Source organism: Gossypium hirsutum, chromosome D13 (assembly GCF_007990345.1).
Source record: "Gossypium hirsutum isolate 1008001.06 chromosome D13, Gossypium_hirsutum_v2.1, whole genome shotgun sequence".
In the NCBI taxonomy this organism is placed as follows: Eukaryota; Viridiplantae; Streptophyta; class Magnoliopsida; order Malvales; family Malvaceae; genus Gossypium; species Gossypium hirsutum.
Genome location: NC_053449.1, coordinates 63,237,341 through 63,257,001, shown reverse-complemented (window position 1 = coordinate 63,257,001; position 19,661 = coordinate 63,237,341). Strand labels below are relative to the sequence as shown.

At 35.4% G+C, this 19,661-nt stretch overlaps 1 protein-coding gene across 1 annotated transcript; it reads left to right on the top strand.

Annotated features, from left to right (window-relative positions):
- Nucleotides 1-5,076: 5,076 nt before the first annotated feature.
- Nucleotides 5,077-18,203, top strand: LOC107945145 (protein CHROMATIN REMODELING 5). Its single transcript, XM_041109584.1, has 31 exons — nucleotides 5,077-5,359; nucleotides 6,292-7,138; nucleotides 7,333-7,400; nucleotides 7,692-8,117; nucleotides 8,509-8,733; nucleotides 8,877-8,960; nucleotides 9,749-9,808; nucleotides 9,908-10,011; nucleotides 10,179-10,230; nucleotides 10,969-11,032; nucleotides 11,210-11,303; nucleotides 11,425-11,512; nucleotides 11,594-11,728; nucleotides 12,005-12,196; nucleotides 12,293-12,360; nucleotides 12,660-12,753; nucleotides 12,859-12,983; nucleotides 13,063-13,126; nucleotides 13,364-13,576; nucleotides 13,729-13,971; nucleotides 14,069-14,179; nucleotides 14,329-14,415; nucleotides 14,592-14,771; nucleotides 14,876-14,956; nucleotides 15,099-15,344; nucleotides 15,522-15,677; nucleotides 15,792-15,969; nucleotides 16,066-16,247; nucleotides 16,501-16,854; nucleotides 16,963-17,056; nucleotides 17,192-18,203. The coding sequence occupies exons 2-31, from the start codon at nucleotides 6,391-6,393 to the stop codon at nucleotides 17,695-17,697; spliced, it is 5,322 nt and encodes a 1,773-aa protein (XP_040965518.1). The 5' UTR covers nucleotides 5,077-5,359; nucleotides 6,292-6,390; the 3' UTR covers nucleotides 17,698-18,203.
- The last annotated feature ends 1,458 nt before the right edge of the window (nucleotides 18,204-19,661 follow it).

Genomic DNA, 19,661 nt, shown 5'->3' with positions numbered 1-19,661 from the left:
CCCACAAAAACTAACCCAATTCGCAAAACCCATAGAAAAATCCATCTACTTGAAGCCTTTGTGGCTTAGTGAAACACTCTAGTAATAAATAGTGTAAGCCCTAAAGGGATAAGATTGTATATATTTTAAATCCCTTAAGACTCTCAATTGTAGATAGGCTCTAATCTCGACAGTCGATGTAAATCAATCTGTATGGTTGGTTTTGGGGGAGCCCAACTATAAATAGAGGTATATCGTCATTTATATTCACTTAGTTGTAAACCTTCAAAGTAATAGAATACTTTTGAGAGTATTTACTGAAACACTTGACGTGTTACTTTCCTTTGATTCTTTTATTCTTCGTTGCTCTTTCGATTCAAGTTTACTTCTTCTTTGCTTCGGTGCTTTAGAGAGTTTTTGCAATAATTATATTATTTAGAGAGTAGGCCGACTTAGGCAATATTTAAATCCAAAAAATTGCCTAAGGGCGCACGGTTTGCTAGACAAAGGGTCTAGCCCCATAACACTAGTCGTTGCCTAGTTATATTCTGACTATAATAAATAAGTCACTTTATCACTCTCTCAATATTAGCCAACAAAAATTTTGAGAAAAAATAATAATTAATATTAATAGCGATATTTCTATTTGAAGTAAAGACTTTCATTAATGAAAAATGGCTAGCGGTTACAATACCATAGTGACCCAGCTCTAAAGTGAATCTCCAAGACGTCGATTGGCAACACATCACAACAAAATCCAAAGCAAAGAGCAACAAATCCTTTTTATTTTCGACTTTTTTTCTCGTGTTTTAGTAGGTGCAAGACGGACTAAGCAGTGAATACACCAATATTGTTTTTCTTTTCATTTAATTATTTTGGGTTAAGTCAAATTGCATTTTTTTCCACTCCATTAAAGAAAAGGCAATTTAGTCATTGTACTGTTAAAAATTATATCTATTTTACTATTAAAAACTAGTCTCCGTACGCCAACGTGGTGTACACATGGCACGCACTGTGTAATTAACTAGTTATTTTGTCAGCCATGTCAGTTTTTAGCAACATAAATGCATAATTTTTTAACAGAAATGATTAGTTTTCTGTTTGATCTGTCGTACAATGACTAATTTGACCATTTTTTTAATAAAATAGGTAAAATGCAATTTAACTGTTAGTACAAAGGCGCCTCCATTGTACTTTTACCAGGTTTGGATATGTTTTTAATGGATTTAGGTTGGAAAAGATATATATACTGTTTAACCTAAGAAATTTGCAAAAAATAAAAATCAATTGAATCAAATTTTTATTGGTTCTTCCAGTTCATGATTCGCGATCTAATCATAGTTCATAATGGTTTGCAGGTCGACCGATTCGTATCCTTACCTTAGACTGGCATACCAGTCCATCCGATTTCAGTAATTAATATTGATGAGAATGGTTAATAATCAATTATTGGAAAACTGCATGGGTCTATCAACGCCACACATCAACTAAAGCAATAGGAGAGATGGGTGTAAAATTTGCAAAAGTTCCATTTCAAAAATTGAAGGGAAATAACCAAGTATGTTGCACGTCATGCTAACAAAGCATCACAGGGGCAATAAGACGCGAATGCTTCATTTTAGAAGAGAACGATTGGGACTTACACATGTCATACATTGGTTGTTACAAGGTGAAGGGCGAAATAGCTAAATTTTGGAAAATGCGAGATAGATCTAGTTGCGTTATGTAGTTTTTTTACTAGTTACTGCAGGTCACTATTTGCGATCCAACTGTGTTCATAGCTTAACCGATTCTCACCCTTACTTCAGTTCGATTAACGTGCATGTTTCAGGTTTGACCAGTTGATCCATTTTTGACAATATTGGTGAGAAGGTCTAAGAGCCAATTATTGGAAAACTATATGGGTCTATAAACGCTACACATCGACTAATGCAATATGAGAGAATGGTGCAAATTTTGTGAAAGTTTCATTTCAAAAATTGAAGGGAAACAACCAAGCATATTATACGTCATGTCAGTGAAGCATCGTAGGGGAAAGAATACACGGATGTTCATTTTACAATAGAACAAGTGGGACTTATGCATGCCATACATCGATTTTTATAAGGTAAATGGGTGAGAGAGCTAAATTTTGGAAAATGCAAGATAAATCTAGTTGTGCTATGTAAATTTTTTTCCAGTTCTTGCAGTTCACAATTTTTAGTCCAACCACAGATTGTGGCTCAATCGATTCTTACATTACTTCGAATCAATATACTATCCAGTTCTTGATCTAGCTTATCGGACCGGTTTCAACAACACAAGCAATAAGTGTTTAAGGCCAATTTTTGGAAAACTATATCGGTTTATTAACACCACATGTTGACTAATGTAATGGGAGAGAGGGGTGCAACATTCACAAAAGTTTCATTTCAAAAATCGAAGGGAAGTGATCAAGTATGCTACACGTCATGTTGACTCACATGTGCCATACATTGACAACTATAAGGTAAAAGGGTAAAGAGCTAAATTTTTTAAAATGTGAGATAGATCTAGTTGTACTATGTAATTTTTTTACCGGTTACTGCAATTCATGATTTGTAGTTCAACCATAGTTTACGGTTTAACCAATTCTTACATTAATTCAGATTGGTATACCACTCAGTTCATAATCCAGCTGATTGGTTCGATTTCAACAACACTAGTGAGAAGGGTCGATAACCAATTCTTAGAAAACTAAATGGGTTTATAAATGTCATATGTCGACTAATGTAATAGGAGAGAGTGGTGCAAAATTTGTGAAAGTTCCCTTTAAAAAATTGAAGGGAAACAACCAAGTATACTACATGTCATGCTGGCGAAGCACTGTAGGGGCAATAAGACATTTTAGAATATAATGAATGGGACTCACGTGCCATACATTGACAGTTATAAGGTAAGGGGTGAAAGAGCTAAATTATGGAAAATGCGAGATAGATCCAGTCGTGCTATGTATTTTTTTACTTGTTATTGCAATTCACAATTTGTAGTCCAAATGCAATTTGCGACTCAACCGCTTCTCACATTTACTCCAGACTAATATACCAACATGTTCTTAGTTTGATTCATCAATCAGTTTCAACAACATTTGTGAGAAAACCCGAGAGCCAATTCTTGGATAACTATACAGGTTTGTCAACGCCACACGTCAACTAATGCAGTGGGAGAGAATGGTACAAAATTTGCAAAAGTTCCATTTCAAAAATTGAAGGGAAATTGTTAAGTATGCTACACGTTATTTCAACGAAGCATCATAAGGGTGAGAATACGCAAATGCTTAATTCTATAAGAGAACGAGGAGGACTCACACATTTCATACACTGACTGTTATAAGGTAAAGGATGAAATAACTAATTTTTGGAAAATGCGAGATAGATTTAGTTGTGCTATATAAATTTTTACCGGTTCTTGCAGTTCATGATTTATAATCCAACTATGGTTTGTGGCTCAACCGGTTCTCGCCCTTACTCCGAGCTGGTATACTAGCTAGTTCCCAATTTGACTGGCTAGTTCAATTTCAAAAATATTGGCAAGATGTACCAAGAGCCAATTATTGAAAAATTGTATAGGTTCGTCAATGTCACACAACAACTAACGCGATGGGAGAGAGGGGTGCAAAATTTGCAAAAGTTCCATTTCAAAAGCTGAAGGGTACAACTAAGTATGTTACATGTTATGTCGACAAAGCATCATAAGGGCGAGAATACGCAAATGCTTTATTTTAAAGAGAATGAGTGGGACTTGCGCATGTTGTATATTGATTGTTATAGGTAAGGGGTAATAGAGCTAAAATTTGGAAAATGTGAGATAGATCTAGTCGTGCTATGTAAATATTTTTACCGATTTTTGTAGTATACAATTTGTGGTCCAACCCGATTTGCGGCTCAACATATTCTCATCCTTATTCTAGATTGGTATACTAATTAGTTCCTAGTTCGACTAGCCAATTTGGTTTCAACAACATTGGTGAAAATGGCTGGAAGCCAATTATTAGAAAATTACATAAGGTCCATCAATGCCACATAAGGTCCATCAATGCCACACATCAACTAATGCAATGGGAAATGATGACAAAATTTGCGAAAGTTCCATTTCAAAAACTGAAGGGAAACAACCAAGCATGCTATGTGTCATGCTGACGAAGAATTGTAGGGGTGAGAAGACATGAATGCTTCATTTTAGAAGAGAACGAGTGGGATTCGCACATGCTATATGCCCATACATTAATTGTTACAAGGCATGGTGTGAAAGGGCTAAATTTTGAAAAATGTGTGATAAATCAAGTAGTGTTATGTAAAAGAGTGTAACTTGGATAGAAAATATGAGAGGCATTGAGATTGCTATGTAGACATGTTGGATGTTGAAAGGGTAATGTGGCCATGCCACATGTCCCTTGAAGGGTTTGAGAGCCCTAATCTTGCCAAATAAGCAAATATTAGAAGCAAAACATAAAAAATCCCTAAGAACATTATGTGAATAGGTTAGCTATCAAGAGGTTACGCCATCAAGTTGAGCATTCCTCAAAGTCTAGTAAGCTCTAATTTTATAAAATATATATACCTTGAAAAACACACGAGAGAATCAAAGTCATGCCATATGGATAAGTTGATGGCTAGATCAAGAATTCTCGAAATTCTGTAAAACTTGGATGGAGTCATAATCGCGCCACGTAGACGATTTAACCAAGTCAATCATCCAAAATAAATTTACAAAATCTATATTTTCATATACACAAATATTTCATTTTTTATAACAAAAATTATAAAGAAAAAGTATAATAAATATACCCATATGTATATATATCAAACCCACCACCGTAGCCGCGTACGCCGTACGATTAATCGTCCAAAAAGGTCTCCCCGACACATTCCAGCACCACGTGGCTTCATTCCATTGGACACACGTAAATAGAAAAACGATATCACAAAATCAACAAAAAAAAAAGAGAGAAGAAATTAGGGGTTTTATTTACTTAAATTTTAATTTTAGGTTTTTTTCTTATTACACAGAGATTTTTGTTTTATTTTTAATATATATTTTTTCTATAAAACACGTTTCCCCTAAGGAAAAAAAAAACCTACCCCTTTTATATTGCATCTCAAATAAAAAACTTCACTATTATTTTCTTCTCTAATTTTTTTCCCAATCGGACGATTAACCAAAAAAGCGCATCGTCTTCTTCCTTTGGAATCGGCACTTTTTTTCACCTTCAACTCGGCTTATCTTAGCCTCCGGCACCGATTCAAAAGACCCGAACCACCTTGAAACCCGTAAAACCGGGAGAGACCCGAGTGAAAACGGTCTCTTCGTTTTCAAAAAAATTGGCGGCCGGTTTTCATTAATTTTACCGGCGATTTAAAAGGTGCTTACGATTGTTAACCTTCGCATCTTTTTTTTTCCAGTTATACCCAAATGAATTATTTTTTCCTTATTAGCCAAAAAAATTGAACTCTCATTTTTGTTTCGTGAAGGTCAGCTTCTTTGTTCTTGATCAATAATCGGCTTTCTTTGGCGGGCGATTTTGTTTTCAATTTTTTACTTTTTGAGGGTATGGATTTAGGATTGTGGATTGTTGCTTATGTTTTTGGTTTTAGGGTTTGTTAATCGATGTTTATAGTATTCGATTTTTATTTTCGTGTTTGGAGTGGCCGATCTATTGGTCGTTTTGTTTAGTTCATGGTTTTCTTCCGTTTTTTGGGTTAGGGTTTCATGATTTTGTGGATTGGTTTGGTTGGAAATTTGATCTTTTTGTGCTTGTATTCATTCTATAAGTGTTTGTGAATTTGAATTTAAGTTTGACTTTACACTCTCTTGGTCCTATTATGTGTTTCTTAGTTTAGAATTGTATTTGCTCGAATGAAGTTATTGCTATGTCAAGTTTCCAGTCTTTTGTGTTGAGTTTTGAAGTTTTTGTCTGGTTTTTGGCTCCTTGCAACGTCAATAATGACTTTGAATTTGCATTTTGCTATGTCAAGTTTCCAGTCTTTTGTGTTGAGTTTTGAAGTTTTTGTCTGGTTTTTGGCTCCTTGCAACGTCAATAATGACTTTGAATTTGCATTTAACTATGTTCTTCTCCTTGAATTCTTTGCTTGTTCCGCAAATGTAGCAAACTGAAAAGAGTTTTAACGTTGGACATTGAATTGTTTGATTATTCAGCTAGGTGATATTTTTTAACCAAATTGTATTCTTTGGTGAAAATTATGTTCATTTTTCTCGAGAATATCATCCCAATTGTGTGCTCGGTTTTATCTCGAAAGGACTAAAATTTTGGCATTTGGCTGGTTGAGTACCCAGGTTCTCAGCAAAGATTGTGAAGCTTCTTTTTATTCCGTCAACCTTTTTGCATAATTTGTAAAGAGGGGAGTTCTATACCTAGGATTTTCAAGTGAGAGGATGGCATGTTTTAGAAACTATTCAAATGACACAGTCTCACATGATGCCTTGGAAGGCAAAAGCCAGGGACGAAACAGTGGTAGGATTCTGAGCTCAGCAGAGAATGAGGACATAGATGGTACTTATAGTGAAAGAGAATTTGATATTAACATGGATGCACAGTATCAAAGTGATGGGGTTGGCATTTCAAATTCAGAGCAGAGTAGGCTGCATCATGAGGTGGCTACTGGTAATGGTGCTGGCATTTCAAATTCCAATTTTCAGCCAGCAGGAAGGAGAATAGCACCTGGGAGATGGGGTTCAACTTTTTGGAAGGACTGCCAGCCTATGGATCGCCAGGGTGGATCCGATTCTGGGCAGGAGTCAAAATCTGACCATAAGAGTTTGGAAGGCTCAGTATATAATTCATCAGATGACAGGGATGATAGGTTAGAATCAGAAGTTGACGAGGCACAAAAAGAAGTTGGCAAGTCTCAAAGGGGTCATTCTGATGTCCCTGCAGATGAGATGTTATCTGATGAATACTATGAACAGGATGGGGAAGAGCAGAGTGATACAATGCATTACAGTGGCTTTGGCAATTCTGTCGGGTTAAATACTAGGGCACAGTCAAAGCATGTTTCTGTCAGTACCAATGTGTCCAGGAGTTCAAAAGCATTGAATAAGCGTAACTATGACAATGAAGATGATAATGACGACAACAATGATGATGTAGATGCAGATTATGAAGAGGAGGAAGAAGAAGATGGTAATATACCTTCCCTTCTTGTCATCATTTGCTGCCTTATTTATGATTACTGCATTTATCATTGAGTCACTAAGGCTGACTAAACTAGTGATTTGTGATTGATTAATTATATATAATCCTATTCTTTTAACTATACAACAGTTAATCACTACTCTTGATTTTGAGATGCCAAGTTTTTGCTGTCTTATTTGCAGAAGATGACCCTGATGATGTCGATTTTGAGCCTGACTATGGTCTTGCCAATTCTCATGCAGGGAATAAGGTTATTAAATTAGTTCTACTTACCTTCTTTTTTTGTGGCTTCAACGTTATGACTTTTATATTATTACCTCCACATTTGTAGTTTTTATAAGGCATATCTGTCATGTTAACCAATTGTCTAGTCTGGTTTTTGGCGTTATACTACAACATTGAATTATAGGGCGTGACTAAAATTATCCGTAATAAATTGTATTCTTGGTCGGTCATGAAGCTTGATGATCCATGATGGTTGTGTTTCTCATGCCTTTTCATTTGCCTGATACTTCTCCCCACTAATTTAGTTCTTAAACAGGATAAAGACTGGGATGGTGAAGATTCTGAGGAAGAAGACAATAGTCATGGTGATTTAGATGTTTCAGATGAAGATGATTCTTATTATAAAAAGAAACCTAAAGGTAGGCAACAAATTAAAGTTGGACCTAATGTAAAACCCACTAGAGAACATAAGTCCTCCAATCGACAAAGAAGAGGGAGATCATCTTTTGAGGAGGATGAATACTCAGCCGAGGATTCTGATAGTGAAAGCGATGGGGATTTCAAGAGTATGGCAAGGAGAAGTGGAAATAATCATAAAATTAATGCTCGTTCTAATACATTGACAAGCATGGGAAGAAACAATGAGATTCGTACTTCTGGTAGGTCTGTTCGGAAAGTATCATATGTTGAGAGTGAAGAAAGTGAAGAAATTGATGAAGGCAAGAAGAAAAAGACACGAAAGGTGAAGCCTGTATATCTTGTTATGGTTGATAAATCCTACTTTATGTTTTTTGTAGGCTTTTTTGATATTTTGTATTTGATGTAATTGCTTGTAAATCGGAATTTTGCTATGCGGATCATGCAAGTATTTATGTACCTTGCGGATACAAGGGAATACTGACTTCAGCATTTTAGTTGCATATTTTCTATATCCATCTTATTTGAGCCTGTCTAATTTGTTCTTGATTAGTTGTGCTAGGACCATAACATTTTTTTTACCTTTAAATTCTTGGTCATTATTTGTTACTTCATATATAAAGATTGTTATATCTCTCATATTGATGCAATTATTTGATTCTAAATGCTCTTTAGTGATATTATTCTTTTCTAAGAATTCTATATCGTATGTTTAGGATGAAGCTGAAGAGGAAGATGGTGACACAATTGAAAAAGTGTTATGGCATCAACCAAAGGGCATGGCTGAAGATGCTATTAGAAACAATAGATCTACAGAGCCTGTTTTATTAAGCCACTTCTTTGACTCTGAACCAGATTGGAGCGAAATGGAATTCCTGATAAAATGGAAAGGCCAGTCACATCTTCATTGTCAGTGGAAATCTATTTCTGAGCTGCAAAATGTATGGTTTTATTTTTTATATTACTTATGTTAGTGCATGTGTTTTTTAATAGGTATAATTTTGTGGACGTTTATTTCCATTGTACTGTCTTCTCTCTCTTATTCTGATGACTTCCTCTTTGTGTTTTCTACATGATTTTGCAGCTTAGTGGTTTTAAGAAGGTTCTAAATTACACTAAAAAGGTGATGGAGGATGTGAGATACAGGAAGTCACTTTCACGTGAGGAGGTATGTTTATGTCTGTAAGCTTTTGTTTCTGAAATTCTCATTTCAACTTGCTGATATCAACTGAAGCGCTTTGGAAAATGCTCTCTTTCTGTCTTACTGAATTCATTATTTATCTAAATTCTTATGAACAAAAATTAATGCGCTGTATATTCTTCTACCGTTTGGAAATTTCATGGGTCATTGTCCCGGTGTATGAACAGTCAATAGGTGTAGCTCCTGTATTTAGTTTTTGGGGACTAACTATTTGAAAGAACAAGCTTGTTGGGATATGGAAAACTTTGGTGGGGAAAATTGGGACTCTGTTCATCGTAGATGTTTAATCTAGTTCTTAAAAAACTGGTTTGTATCCTTTTGTAAATTGATAATTTGTTGATTCTGCAGAACAAGGTAACCTATTAAGTTTTTGTTGGTTTTGGTCCTTATCTATATAGTCTAAGGCCTTTCTTCCTGTTGGGAATCTGGATTTGTTGCATTTTCTTATGGTGTTTATTTTGCCAATACATATTCCTATCTAGCATATATTGGGGAGTAGCTCTTTATGTTATTATCAAAACTGATTTTCCTCCCTTTTGTGATCTTTTCAAAATTATTCTTCTCATCTTGAGGTATATCATAAATCTCATTTATCTCGCTGTAAGTTGTGACTTTATAGGGGAGCACGGAATATGTGAAACAAGTTCTTCCTGCCATGGCAGGGAGACCATAGTTATATAAGCTATTATATAGGTTCTAAGTAAGCCTTTTTCTGGAAGTAGCTCATTTCTATTTTTTTTCCTATTATCTGTTAGATTGAAGTCAATGATGTGAGTAAGGAAATGGACTTGGATCTAATCAAGCAAAATAGTCAGGTTGGTTTTCATCTATTTTCTATTTCTTACATTGTTATGGTTGGTTTTCAGGGTTGTGCTACAAAACTTAATTGTAATTGGTTGATGTGTTTGTTTCAGGTGGAGAGAGTAATTGTTGATCGAATCAGGAAAGATGCCTTTGGGAATGTGATGTCAGAGTATTTAGTCAAGTGGCAGGGATTGTCTTATGCAGAAGCTACCTGGTAATGGTCTGGATTGATAGTTTAATTAATTTAAAGTTAGTCTCTACGCCACCTACTAACAGGTGTCTATTCTTGTGTGGTGCTATTGTGCTCTGGGTTCTTTTTCTTTTCTTTGTTGCTGTCTGTCCTGCTTTAGACAGCTCACTGTTATGTATTTGTTGTTTCAGGGAAAAGGATATTGATATTCCATTTGCTCAAGATGCTATTGATGAGTATAAGGTAACACGTCCTGCAGATTGTCTCTTTGTTTTACTTATTGTTACTTTTTTCTGTAGTTGGTGTTCATAATATTGTCGATCCGGGTTTGTCTGCGTTTGTGGACAGTTTGCCCTTAGGCCAGTTAAGTAAATTATTCAGAGTGGTAATGTTAGAAATATCCTTGCCTTTCAACATAAAATGTCATTGCAGGCATTGCTGCATTGCCCGATGCTGTGATAGTAGATAACTTGCACTGATGTATTCAATTTTATCATTAAGTAGGTTAAAGGAAATGAATACAAGTTGGTTGTATGGTACTGAAGGTGTATATGTTGTGCAGATATGTTGATCTCTATTTTTCTTTACATGTTAAAATTGGTCTTGCTAGCCAACCTTGCTATTTGAAATTCTACAATTTGTTAAAGATTCTAGGAGATTAATTTGGGGTGTATCAATACAGTTAATTGGTGAATTGAGGGTGGTATATCTTATCACATTTCAAGCTGGTGGTTCTGCTGGCTTTGGCTATCAAACAAATACAAACCATAGTAGGCATCTGTTCGAAAGTGAAATTAGACTTGAGAAGTTGGAATTTATAATGTCCATTATAATCCAACATATATTATTACATTGTGCAACCTAATCATTTGAGTTTGCTGTTCTACTTTTGTTTCTTATTTTCTTGAATATGCTCAGATAAAAGTTTATTATCTCGTACAGTTATACCTATTAAAGACTTGTTTCTCATTCTGTAAACAGGCTCGTGAAGCTGCAATGGCTGTGCAGGGGAAAATGGTAGATCACCAGCGTAAGAAGGGAAAAGGTAAGCACTACTAACGTTTTTCTCCGTACATGTGTATGATTAAAGTTTGCATCGTACAGTCACTGACCTCTAGTCCCTCTTGAACTCGGCCTTTGTGTCTGGTAGATTTACTTTGATTAGTATCACAATTAATCATGTAAATGGATTTTGAACTGGCTTGCATTTTTTTATCTTTAGCAAGTTTGCGGAAACTTGATGAACAGCCAGAATGGTTAAGGGGAGGAAAGCTTCGTGATTATCAGCTGGAGGGTTTGAATTTTCTTGTCAACAGGTATATGCTTGTCTCTTTTGCTTTAGGTTACCATTTTATTTTTACTTAAAATGGCCGTCTTACTCTTGAGAATTCCAGTATATTTATCTATTAATGCATGCATTTCATATTCACATTTCAGTTGGAGAAATGATACTAATGTCATCTTAGCTGATGAGATGGGTCTTGGTAAAACTGTTCAGTCTGTATCTATGCTTGGTTTTCTACAGGTACTCACATTGGCTTTTAAGAATTGCTATCTTTTACGATATTTAAGTTTATGAGTTTGTATTGATATATAAAATTTTCAGAATGCTCAACAAATACCCGGCCCGTTTCTTGTGGTCGTACCATTATCCACACTGTCAAACTGGGCTAAAGAATTTAGAAAGTGGCTTCCTGATATGAACATTATTGTATATGTTGGTACTCGTGCCAGCCGAGAGGTGAGTCTTGTTTTTCTTGTATGTATGCTCCTTTTATTCAAATAGATTTAAAATTTGCATCACGCAGTTGTCATAATATGTCTTTACATAATACCATTTTGTCTCCATCTAAATATTTGCTGTGGTGTGTAGCTCTTTTTAGTCTTTATGTGCTTACTTTGGTTAGTTTTGTTTTAGAAATTGCGTATTTACATAAGGTGGATGGTAGTTTCGAATAATTTTAACCCTTCCCATGAACCCCACCCCACTTTTTACGTTTTCTTCTTTTGTTGGCAGGTATGTCAGCAATATGAATTTTACAATGACAAGAAAATTGGCAGACCTATAAAATTTAGTGCCCTGCTGACTACTTATGAAGTAGTTCTGAAGGATAAAGCAGTACTGTCTAAGATAAAATGGAACTATTTGATGGTTGATGAAGCTCATAGGTTGAAGAATAGCGAGGCGCAGTTGTACACAACTCTTTCAGTATGCCCTATTCAGTTCTTCAACTTTCTGCCTTGCATAATTGTGTTGGTTTTGTTAATTTGATTAATTTTGGATGATGCCTTTCTGTTTGCTCAGGAATTTAGCACCAAGAACAAGTTGCTAATTACTGGAACTCCATTACAAAACAGTGTTGAGGAGCTATGGTATTATTTCTTTTCTATGTATTAGAATGATTATTGGAAGTTTTTTTTTTATTTTCTACATTTTTTTAGATAGATGCTAAAATAGATTTATTTCAAAGCTGATTTTTTTATCCCTGATATCAACATTATTTTGCATTACACGACCAAGTTTCTTTGCCTTCTTTTCATTGTATTTTATAACAGAATTAAGTTCCTTGAGGATAAAATTGTTCTGCCAAAATTTGATCTTATTAAAATTCTTCTGTGCCTTAATATTGAGGTATATTCCATTATTTACATCCATGAAAAATATTCCACAGGGCTCTGCTTCATTTCCTTGATCCTGACAAGTTCAAAAATAAGGATGATTTTGTTCAAAATTACAAGAATCTTAGTTCGTTTAATGAAATTGAGGTATGACATTAAAAATTTAAAAGTGATCTCATATTTTTATCATGTTTCGTAGGTTGTTAAGATATTTATTTGACTTGATCTAAATGAAAGCCTGTGTTTACATAGCTTGCTAATCTTCACATGGAATTGAGGCCTCACATTCTTCGAAGGGTTATCAAAGATGTAGAGAAGTCTTTGCCTCCAAAAATTGAGCGTATCCTTAGGGTTGAGATGTCCCCACTTCAGAAACAGTAAGTCGTAAATATCTTTTGAATAAGTTGTACTTTTTTCTATTGCATAAACATGGGGTACTATTTGTATTTTATGAAGGTATTATAAGTGGATTTTGGAACGCAACTTCCATGACTTAAATAAAGGTGTTCGTGGCAATCAGGTTAGCATCTCTTATTATTTTTTTGGCTTGATGATTTTATCTCTGCTGAAGCTTGTTTGTAGTGTTTGTCTTCTTTTGTTTTGGTTTTACTTGTATTTTGTTACTGATAAAAGTATGCAGTATATAGATAAATTTTATATTCCTGTAGAAACAGTGTACAGAGTTTTGTTTCCTTTCTTGTAATTGTCAAGCAGTATTACCAGTTAGTGAAATGAGGTATTTTCTTTTAAATTGCAGGTCTCACTTTTAAATATAGTAGTCGAGCTGAAGAAATGCTGCAATCATCCCTTCCTGTTTGAAAGTGCTGATCATGGTTATGGTGGGGACACTGGCATGAACGATATTAGTAAAATGGAGAGAATTATATTAAGCAGTGGGAAGCTTGTTATACTTGACAAGTTGCTTATGAGGTTGCATGAAACAAAGCATCGTGTTTTAATCTTTTCCCAGGTCTGTACTGGATTTTGTAAATATACTTCTGAACCGCTTGTTTCCTTCAATATTGTTATTCTCATTAGTGATTGGCTGGTCTTTATGTTTTTAATGGATGATATGTCTGGTTAAGTTACACAATCTGGTGTTTTTAATCTGGTGTTTTCCAGATGGTTAGAATGCTGGATATATTAGCCGAGTACATGTCACTCAGAGGATTCCAATTCCAGAGGCTTGATGGTAGTACAAAGGCGGAGTTGCGACAGCAGGCTATGGATCATTTCAATGCACCTGGAAGTGATGATTTTTGCTTCCTTCTTTCTACTCGGGCTGGTGGGCTCGGTATCAACCTGGCAACTGCAGACACTGTCATAATATTTGATTCTGACTGGAACCCCCAGAATGACTTACAGGTGTCAAGCTTGACATTGCTTTTCCCAGCATCATTTTCTATGTTTCCAATGAAAAATTTAGTATTTTATTCATGCATACTGTTTTATTGTGCTTCAGGCAATGAGTAGAGCTCACAGAATTGGGCAACAAGAAGTTGTCAACATTTACAGATTTGTGACAAGCAAAAGTGTTGAGGAAGACATCCTGGAGCGAGCTAAGAAGAAGATGGTCATTTTCTTTAACTTGCATGAATGTGTTCCTATATATTCTTAAATGCATTTATTAATGTACATTATGTGAAAGGGGGCCTAATTTAACTCTTTTATTCTGCATTTAAAGAGTAATTTTATGCGTTTTCTTCCGGGTGCTTTCTATAGGTGCTTGACCATTTGGTGATCCAAAAGTTAAATGCAGAGGGTAGACTGGAAAGAAAGGAAACAAAGAAAGGGGCTTATTTGACATATGTCTCGAAGCAATTGCTCAAGTCTGTAGTTGTTAATATGTTGTTTATTTGGCTTTTGGTTGTTGGAACTGACTACATAATTGACCACTTCTTTCTTGGAAATATCTTGTGGTTTTGATGCGTATAAATTTTTAACAATTTCTTTGACATAATTCTACATTTCTTTTACCATTCCAGAATGAATTATCAGCAATTTTGAGATTTGGAGCTGAAGAATTGTTCAAAGAGGATAAAAATGATGAAGAAAGCAAAAAAAGGCTGTTAAGTATGGATATCGATGAAATTCTTGAAAGAGCCGAAAAGGTTGAGGAGAAAGTCAGTGAAGAGGAAGGGAATGAATTATTGAGTGCTTTTAAGGCAAGCAACTAATACTTTGTTATTGTGGTGGAGTTTTTTGTAATAGTTTTACAGATTATTTCAAGTCTTATGAAATTGGTTTCTATTACTTTCATCGTGCTCAGGTTGCAAATTTTTGTAGTGCTGAAGATGATGGGTCTTTCTGGAGTCGTTGGATAAAACCAGATGCCATTGCCCAAGCAGAAGTATAATCCTAATATTTTCTATTAATCTTATTTTTACCAAAAGTTTTTGATTATTGCTTGTACATTTTCAAGTTTAATGTTCTGTGTTTTTTATTAGACAATTTGTTGGATCCATCTGCCTAAGTTATTCTTTTTGCATTAGGATGCTCTAGCTCCTCGTGCTGCAAGAAATACCAAGAGTTATGCTGAGACAAGTCAACCTGAGAGAAGTAACAAAAGAAAGAAGAAGGGATCTGATCTTCAAGAGCAGCAGGAAAGAGTTCCAAAGCGCCGTAAATCAGAATACTCTGCCCCCTCGGCACCAATGATTGAGGGAGCAACTGCTCAAGTGAGAGGATGGTCTTATGGGAATCTGCCTAAGAGAGATGCATTGCGTTTTTCTCGAGCAGTATGGTTTCTAGTCTTCTGCAATTTGTTGTGCACATGCACCATATCCGTCCTTTTTAAAAAAAAAAATTGCAGTTTGTTATAGAATAGGTGGCAACGTAATGTTTTAGTTAATCAGAGTTCAGAATCATACTTTTTAGTTTTTCTAGTTACAGGCAATTTTTTTATGGCTCATCAGGTTATGAAATTCGGGAATGAGAGCCAAATCACTTTGATAGCAGAGGAAGTTGGTGGTGCTGTTGCAGCAGCTCCACTTGATGCGCAGATTGAGCTCTTCAATGCCCTAGTTGAAGGATGCAGGGAAGCTGTTGAAGTAGGAAATATAGAACCTAAGGTTCGTTGAAAGAGTTATTAATTATATTTGGTTCCAATTCCTACACCGTCATCCTTTATTTGTTTCAATTCTAGAGCATTTTGTGACTAACATTTATTTGGTAATTACCTGCAGGGACCATTATTAGATTTCTTTGGTGTTCCTGTTAAGGCAAATGATCTGGTTAATCGTGTCCAAGAACTTCAGCTCTTAGCAAAACGAATAAGTCGTTACGAGGATCCCATAAAACAGTTCCGTGTGTTGATGTACCTTAAACCCTCTAATTGGTCTAAAGGGTGTGGGTGGAATCAGAGTATGTCTATCCCATTTTTATTCTCTGTTATAGGCAACATAATTAAATGAAAATTGCTGTGGACTTATCTTATTTTATCCTGTTAATTGTCACTAGTTGATGATGCAAGATTGCTTCTGGGAATATACTACCATGGATTTGGTAATTGGGAAAAGATAAGATTAGATGAAAGGCTTGGCCTCACAAAGAAGATTGCTCCTGCTGAACTTCAGCACCATGAAACCTTTCTGCCACGTGCACCTAATTTGAAGGAGCGTGCTAATGCACTCTTGGAAATGGTATTTCTCCTATGCAGTATTGTTCTTAATGTTTAATAAAAAATGAATTCGTCTCTTTTTTTTCTCTTTAAATAGAATAGTAAATCTAGTTGATTGGTTTAATTTTGGTTCTGTTGGGAAATTCTTGCTTTATTTACTTGTATGGAAACATTTTGCTTATGTCGTTTGTAGAAAATCTAGTGCCTGCTTGCATGCTTTGTATGCTGTGCTTTTAGGCTTCATATTATTCTCAAACTGGGACCTATCTCCACAGGAACTTGCAGCTGTTGGTGGTAAGAATGCTGGTGTCAAAGCTGGTCGTAAACCTTCGAAGAAGGAAAAGCAGAATCCTCTAAACGTATCGATATCTCGTGTCAGAGACAAGAAAGGTAAACCGGGTTCTACTAAGGTCAGTTTTAAAATGGGTAGGGACAAAACCGAGAGACCTCAGAAAGTTGAACCTTTAGTTAAAGAAGAAGGTGAAATGTCTGACAACGAGGAAGTATATGAGCAGTTTAAGGAAGTGAAGTGGATGGAATGGTGTGAAGATGTTATGATTGACGAAATAAAAACCCTTCGTCGGCTCCAAAGATTGCAGACTACTAGTGCAGATCTTCCCAAGGATAAGGTTTACTATTCTATTCTGAATCCCTCTTTTTATGTCTCTTTGATTTGATTTGATTTTTTATTTTTGCTAGCCGGATTTGTGCTCATTCCATGTTCTATTTTCTTCCAGGTACTTTCGAAAATTCGGAACTATTTGCAGCTTCTTGGAAGGAGGATAGATCAAATTGTCTTAGAACATGAAGACGAGCCCTATAGACAAGATCGTATGTGGTTCTTCATACTGTTTAATTAAGTTTTAGTTCGTTAATCACGCATTTGGTCTCTCTTGTGTGCACATTCACATTTTTGGACTTTGTCGTTAGGTAATTTCTTTTATTTAATTTCAATTATCGTTGCAGGGATGACCATGCGTTTATGGAACTATGTCTCTACATTTTCAAATCTTTCTGGTGAGAGGCTTCATCAGATTTATTCGAAGCTTAAGCAGGAACAGGACGATGATGGTGTTGGACCTTCCCATATGAATGGTTCCACACCTGGCCATGTTGATAGAGACGGTGATCCTAATTTCTTCCCTCCTTTTTCACGTTCTACCGATAAGCAACGAGGGCATAAGAAGAATGCAACGGCACATCAAACATCACAACCGATTCATAAAGGCATCGATACCGCAAAGTTTGAAGCTTGGAAACGATGGAGAGCAGAAACGGTTAACCATCCTCAACTTCAACCCCCAACTCAAAGACCTCTGAACAATGGTAGTACTCGTGTAGTAGACCCAAACTCATTGGGGATTCTCGGGGCAGGACCATCTGATAAACGTCTTGTTAATACCGAACGGCCATTTCGGATGCGTCAAACTGGATTTCCACAAAGGCAAGGTTTTCCCTCAGGCATCAAGTAAAAGCTTTCAAGCACTGTGCTGGATGATAGTCGATAGAAAATGAATTACCTGATTTGCTTCGACCTTGTGGCATTGACTGCTTCAGCCATTGAATACTCTCAGCTATTCTTTTTCCACCATGGGAATAAAAATCTGCTATCCGAATCTTTATGGCTGGATCGGACAAGTTATCCACCAGATGGGAGTTGCATCGATGTAAAAAGACGGCTCATGAAGAACACAAAAGATCGACTAACATGAGCAGACAGGGAATTGCAGTGACTTCGCAACCATTTTTTTCTCCAACCTTTTTTGTTTTCCGAAGTAAGTCAAGTATTTTGTTTACGTATATAGCACAGGAATAGCAGGGAAAAGAAAAACAGAAAATGTCGATTCAATTTCGAAAAATACATGCATGAGATGTGTTTTACCATGGCAGAAGTGTACATTATTAGGGTATGTATTTTTGCTTCAAAAAAGATGCAAATTTTGTTAGCAATAATATTGGCATAAATTTGCTTCTGGTATACTATTTGAGACCTTGTGTTTATATATAAAAAAAAGTTTGAACCGGACTGGACTAGCGGAATGGATTGGTTGGATTAGGTATTAGTTTGGAGAGGGGTTTTGAATCGTTTTGATCTTGGAATCGGTACGGATTGATTGAATTTGGTAGTTGAAATGAATTTTTAATATTTTTTTATGAATCATTTAATGATTTAATTAATTGAACTGGATAGATCGATTGGATCAGTAAATAGGTGGTCTGATCAGTTCGATCACTGGTTTAGTTCTGAAAATTTTGAATGAAACCAAGTTTTATTAATGGAGGCTTACCAAGTTTATGTTGAGTTCGTATTTGATACACTAATGGAGAAATTGTTTTTCGGATTAAGAATCTATAGAGACGACCTTTAAAAGCGGTGGATATTTGTGTTTGGTTTTGGTGCGCATATGTTTGATTGCAGATTCAGTGATTAATTGATTTTACCGATAATATTAGTTAAATTAACTTCGTAGGTGGATAATATAAGTTAAGTCAGTTTATAATATGCTTCAAATGATTAAACCGATCGAAGTTTGATTAGGTTGGTGCTGTCTTATTCCCCAGCCTTCGGTAGCATAATCGATACAGCAAGGAGGTTCTTTGTCCCTGTGAGCTCGAGTGACAGTTTTTGAGAATTTCAGAGGTCATGGCATAACGGATTTTCTATCATTATGATATATGTTAAGTGGAAGTGTGTTGATGTATGCAGCCAAGGCTTTTTATGAAATCAATTGATTTTAACCTTATTTTTACATGACCCGATCAATTCGACCAAGTGTTCATTATTTATTTCCATTGTTAAATTCTTTGATTACATGAACTGAGTTGTACAGTTATCAAAGAAAATATAGAATTGATTGGTTAAAGTTAGTCTTTTATTATTATTTTTAACCGAATCATTTTATTTCGGTTTATTAGATATCATTTCTTGATTATTGTTTTTTTAATTTCTCTTTTGTTTTGCAATGTTTTTATAATTGGATCGATGGTTAAATCAATTAGGTCACTGATTCGATTAAAAAAACATTAAAAATTCAATTCAATTGATCTATACCGGTTCACAATCCAATCGATTCAATACAATTATCTAAACAAATACGCCAATCAATTTCAATCTAATCGGTCGGCCCAGTTTAAACATCATTGTTGATTTAGGATAGATCATAAGATCTTTTGTGGATAGAAATTCAAGACAAATTTGAAGAGCCTCAAACTTAGGGGATAAAAGAACTACGTTTAACAATGTTGACACACGCTCATATATAAACAAAATTACAATAGAGGTCCTACCATAATTTTTTCTTTCTTTTTTAGTCACCTAACTATGGAAAGTTACAAAATAGTCATCCAACTAATAATGGTTAGTTAAGTAACCATTTTGTAACTTTTCATAGTTAGGTGACCAAAATAGAAAAAAAATGTATAGTTGAGTGACCGC

Excerpts from the sequence above, each read along its gene's own strand:
- LOC107945145 (XM_041109584.1), top strand. The coding sequence starts at position 6,391 with ATGGCATGTTTTAGAAACTATTCAAATGACACAGTCTCACATGATGCC. Across the intron at positions 8,118-8,508 it reads AGAAGAAAAAGACACGAAAG|GATGAAGCTGAAGAGGAAGA; the intron begins GTGAAGCCTGTA and ends TCGTATGTTTAG. Across the intron at positions 12,361-12,659 it reads AACAGTGTTGAGGAGCTATG|GGCTCTGCTTCATTTCCTTG; the intron begins GTATTATTTCTT and ends AATATTCCACAG.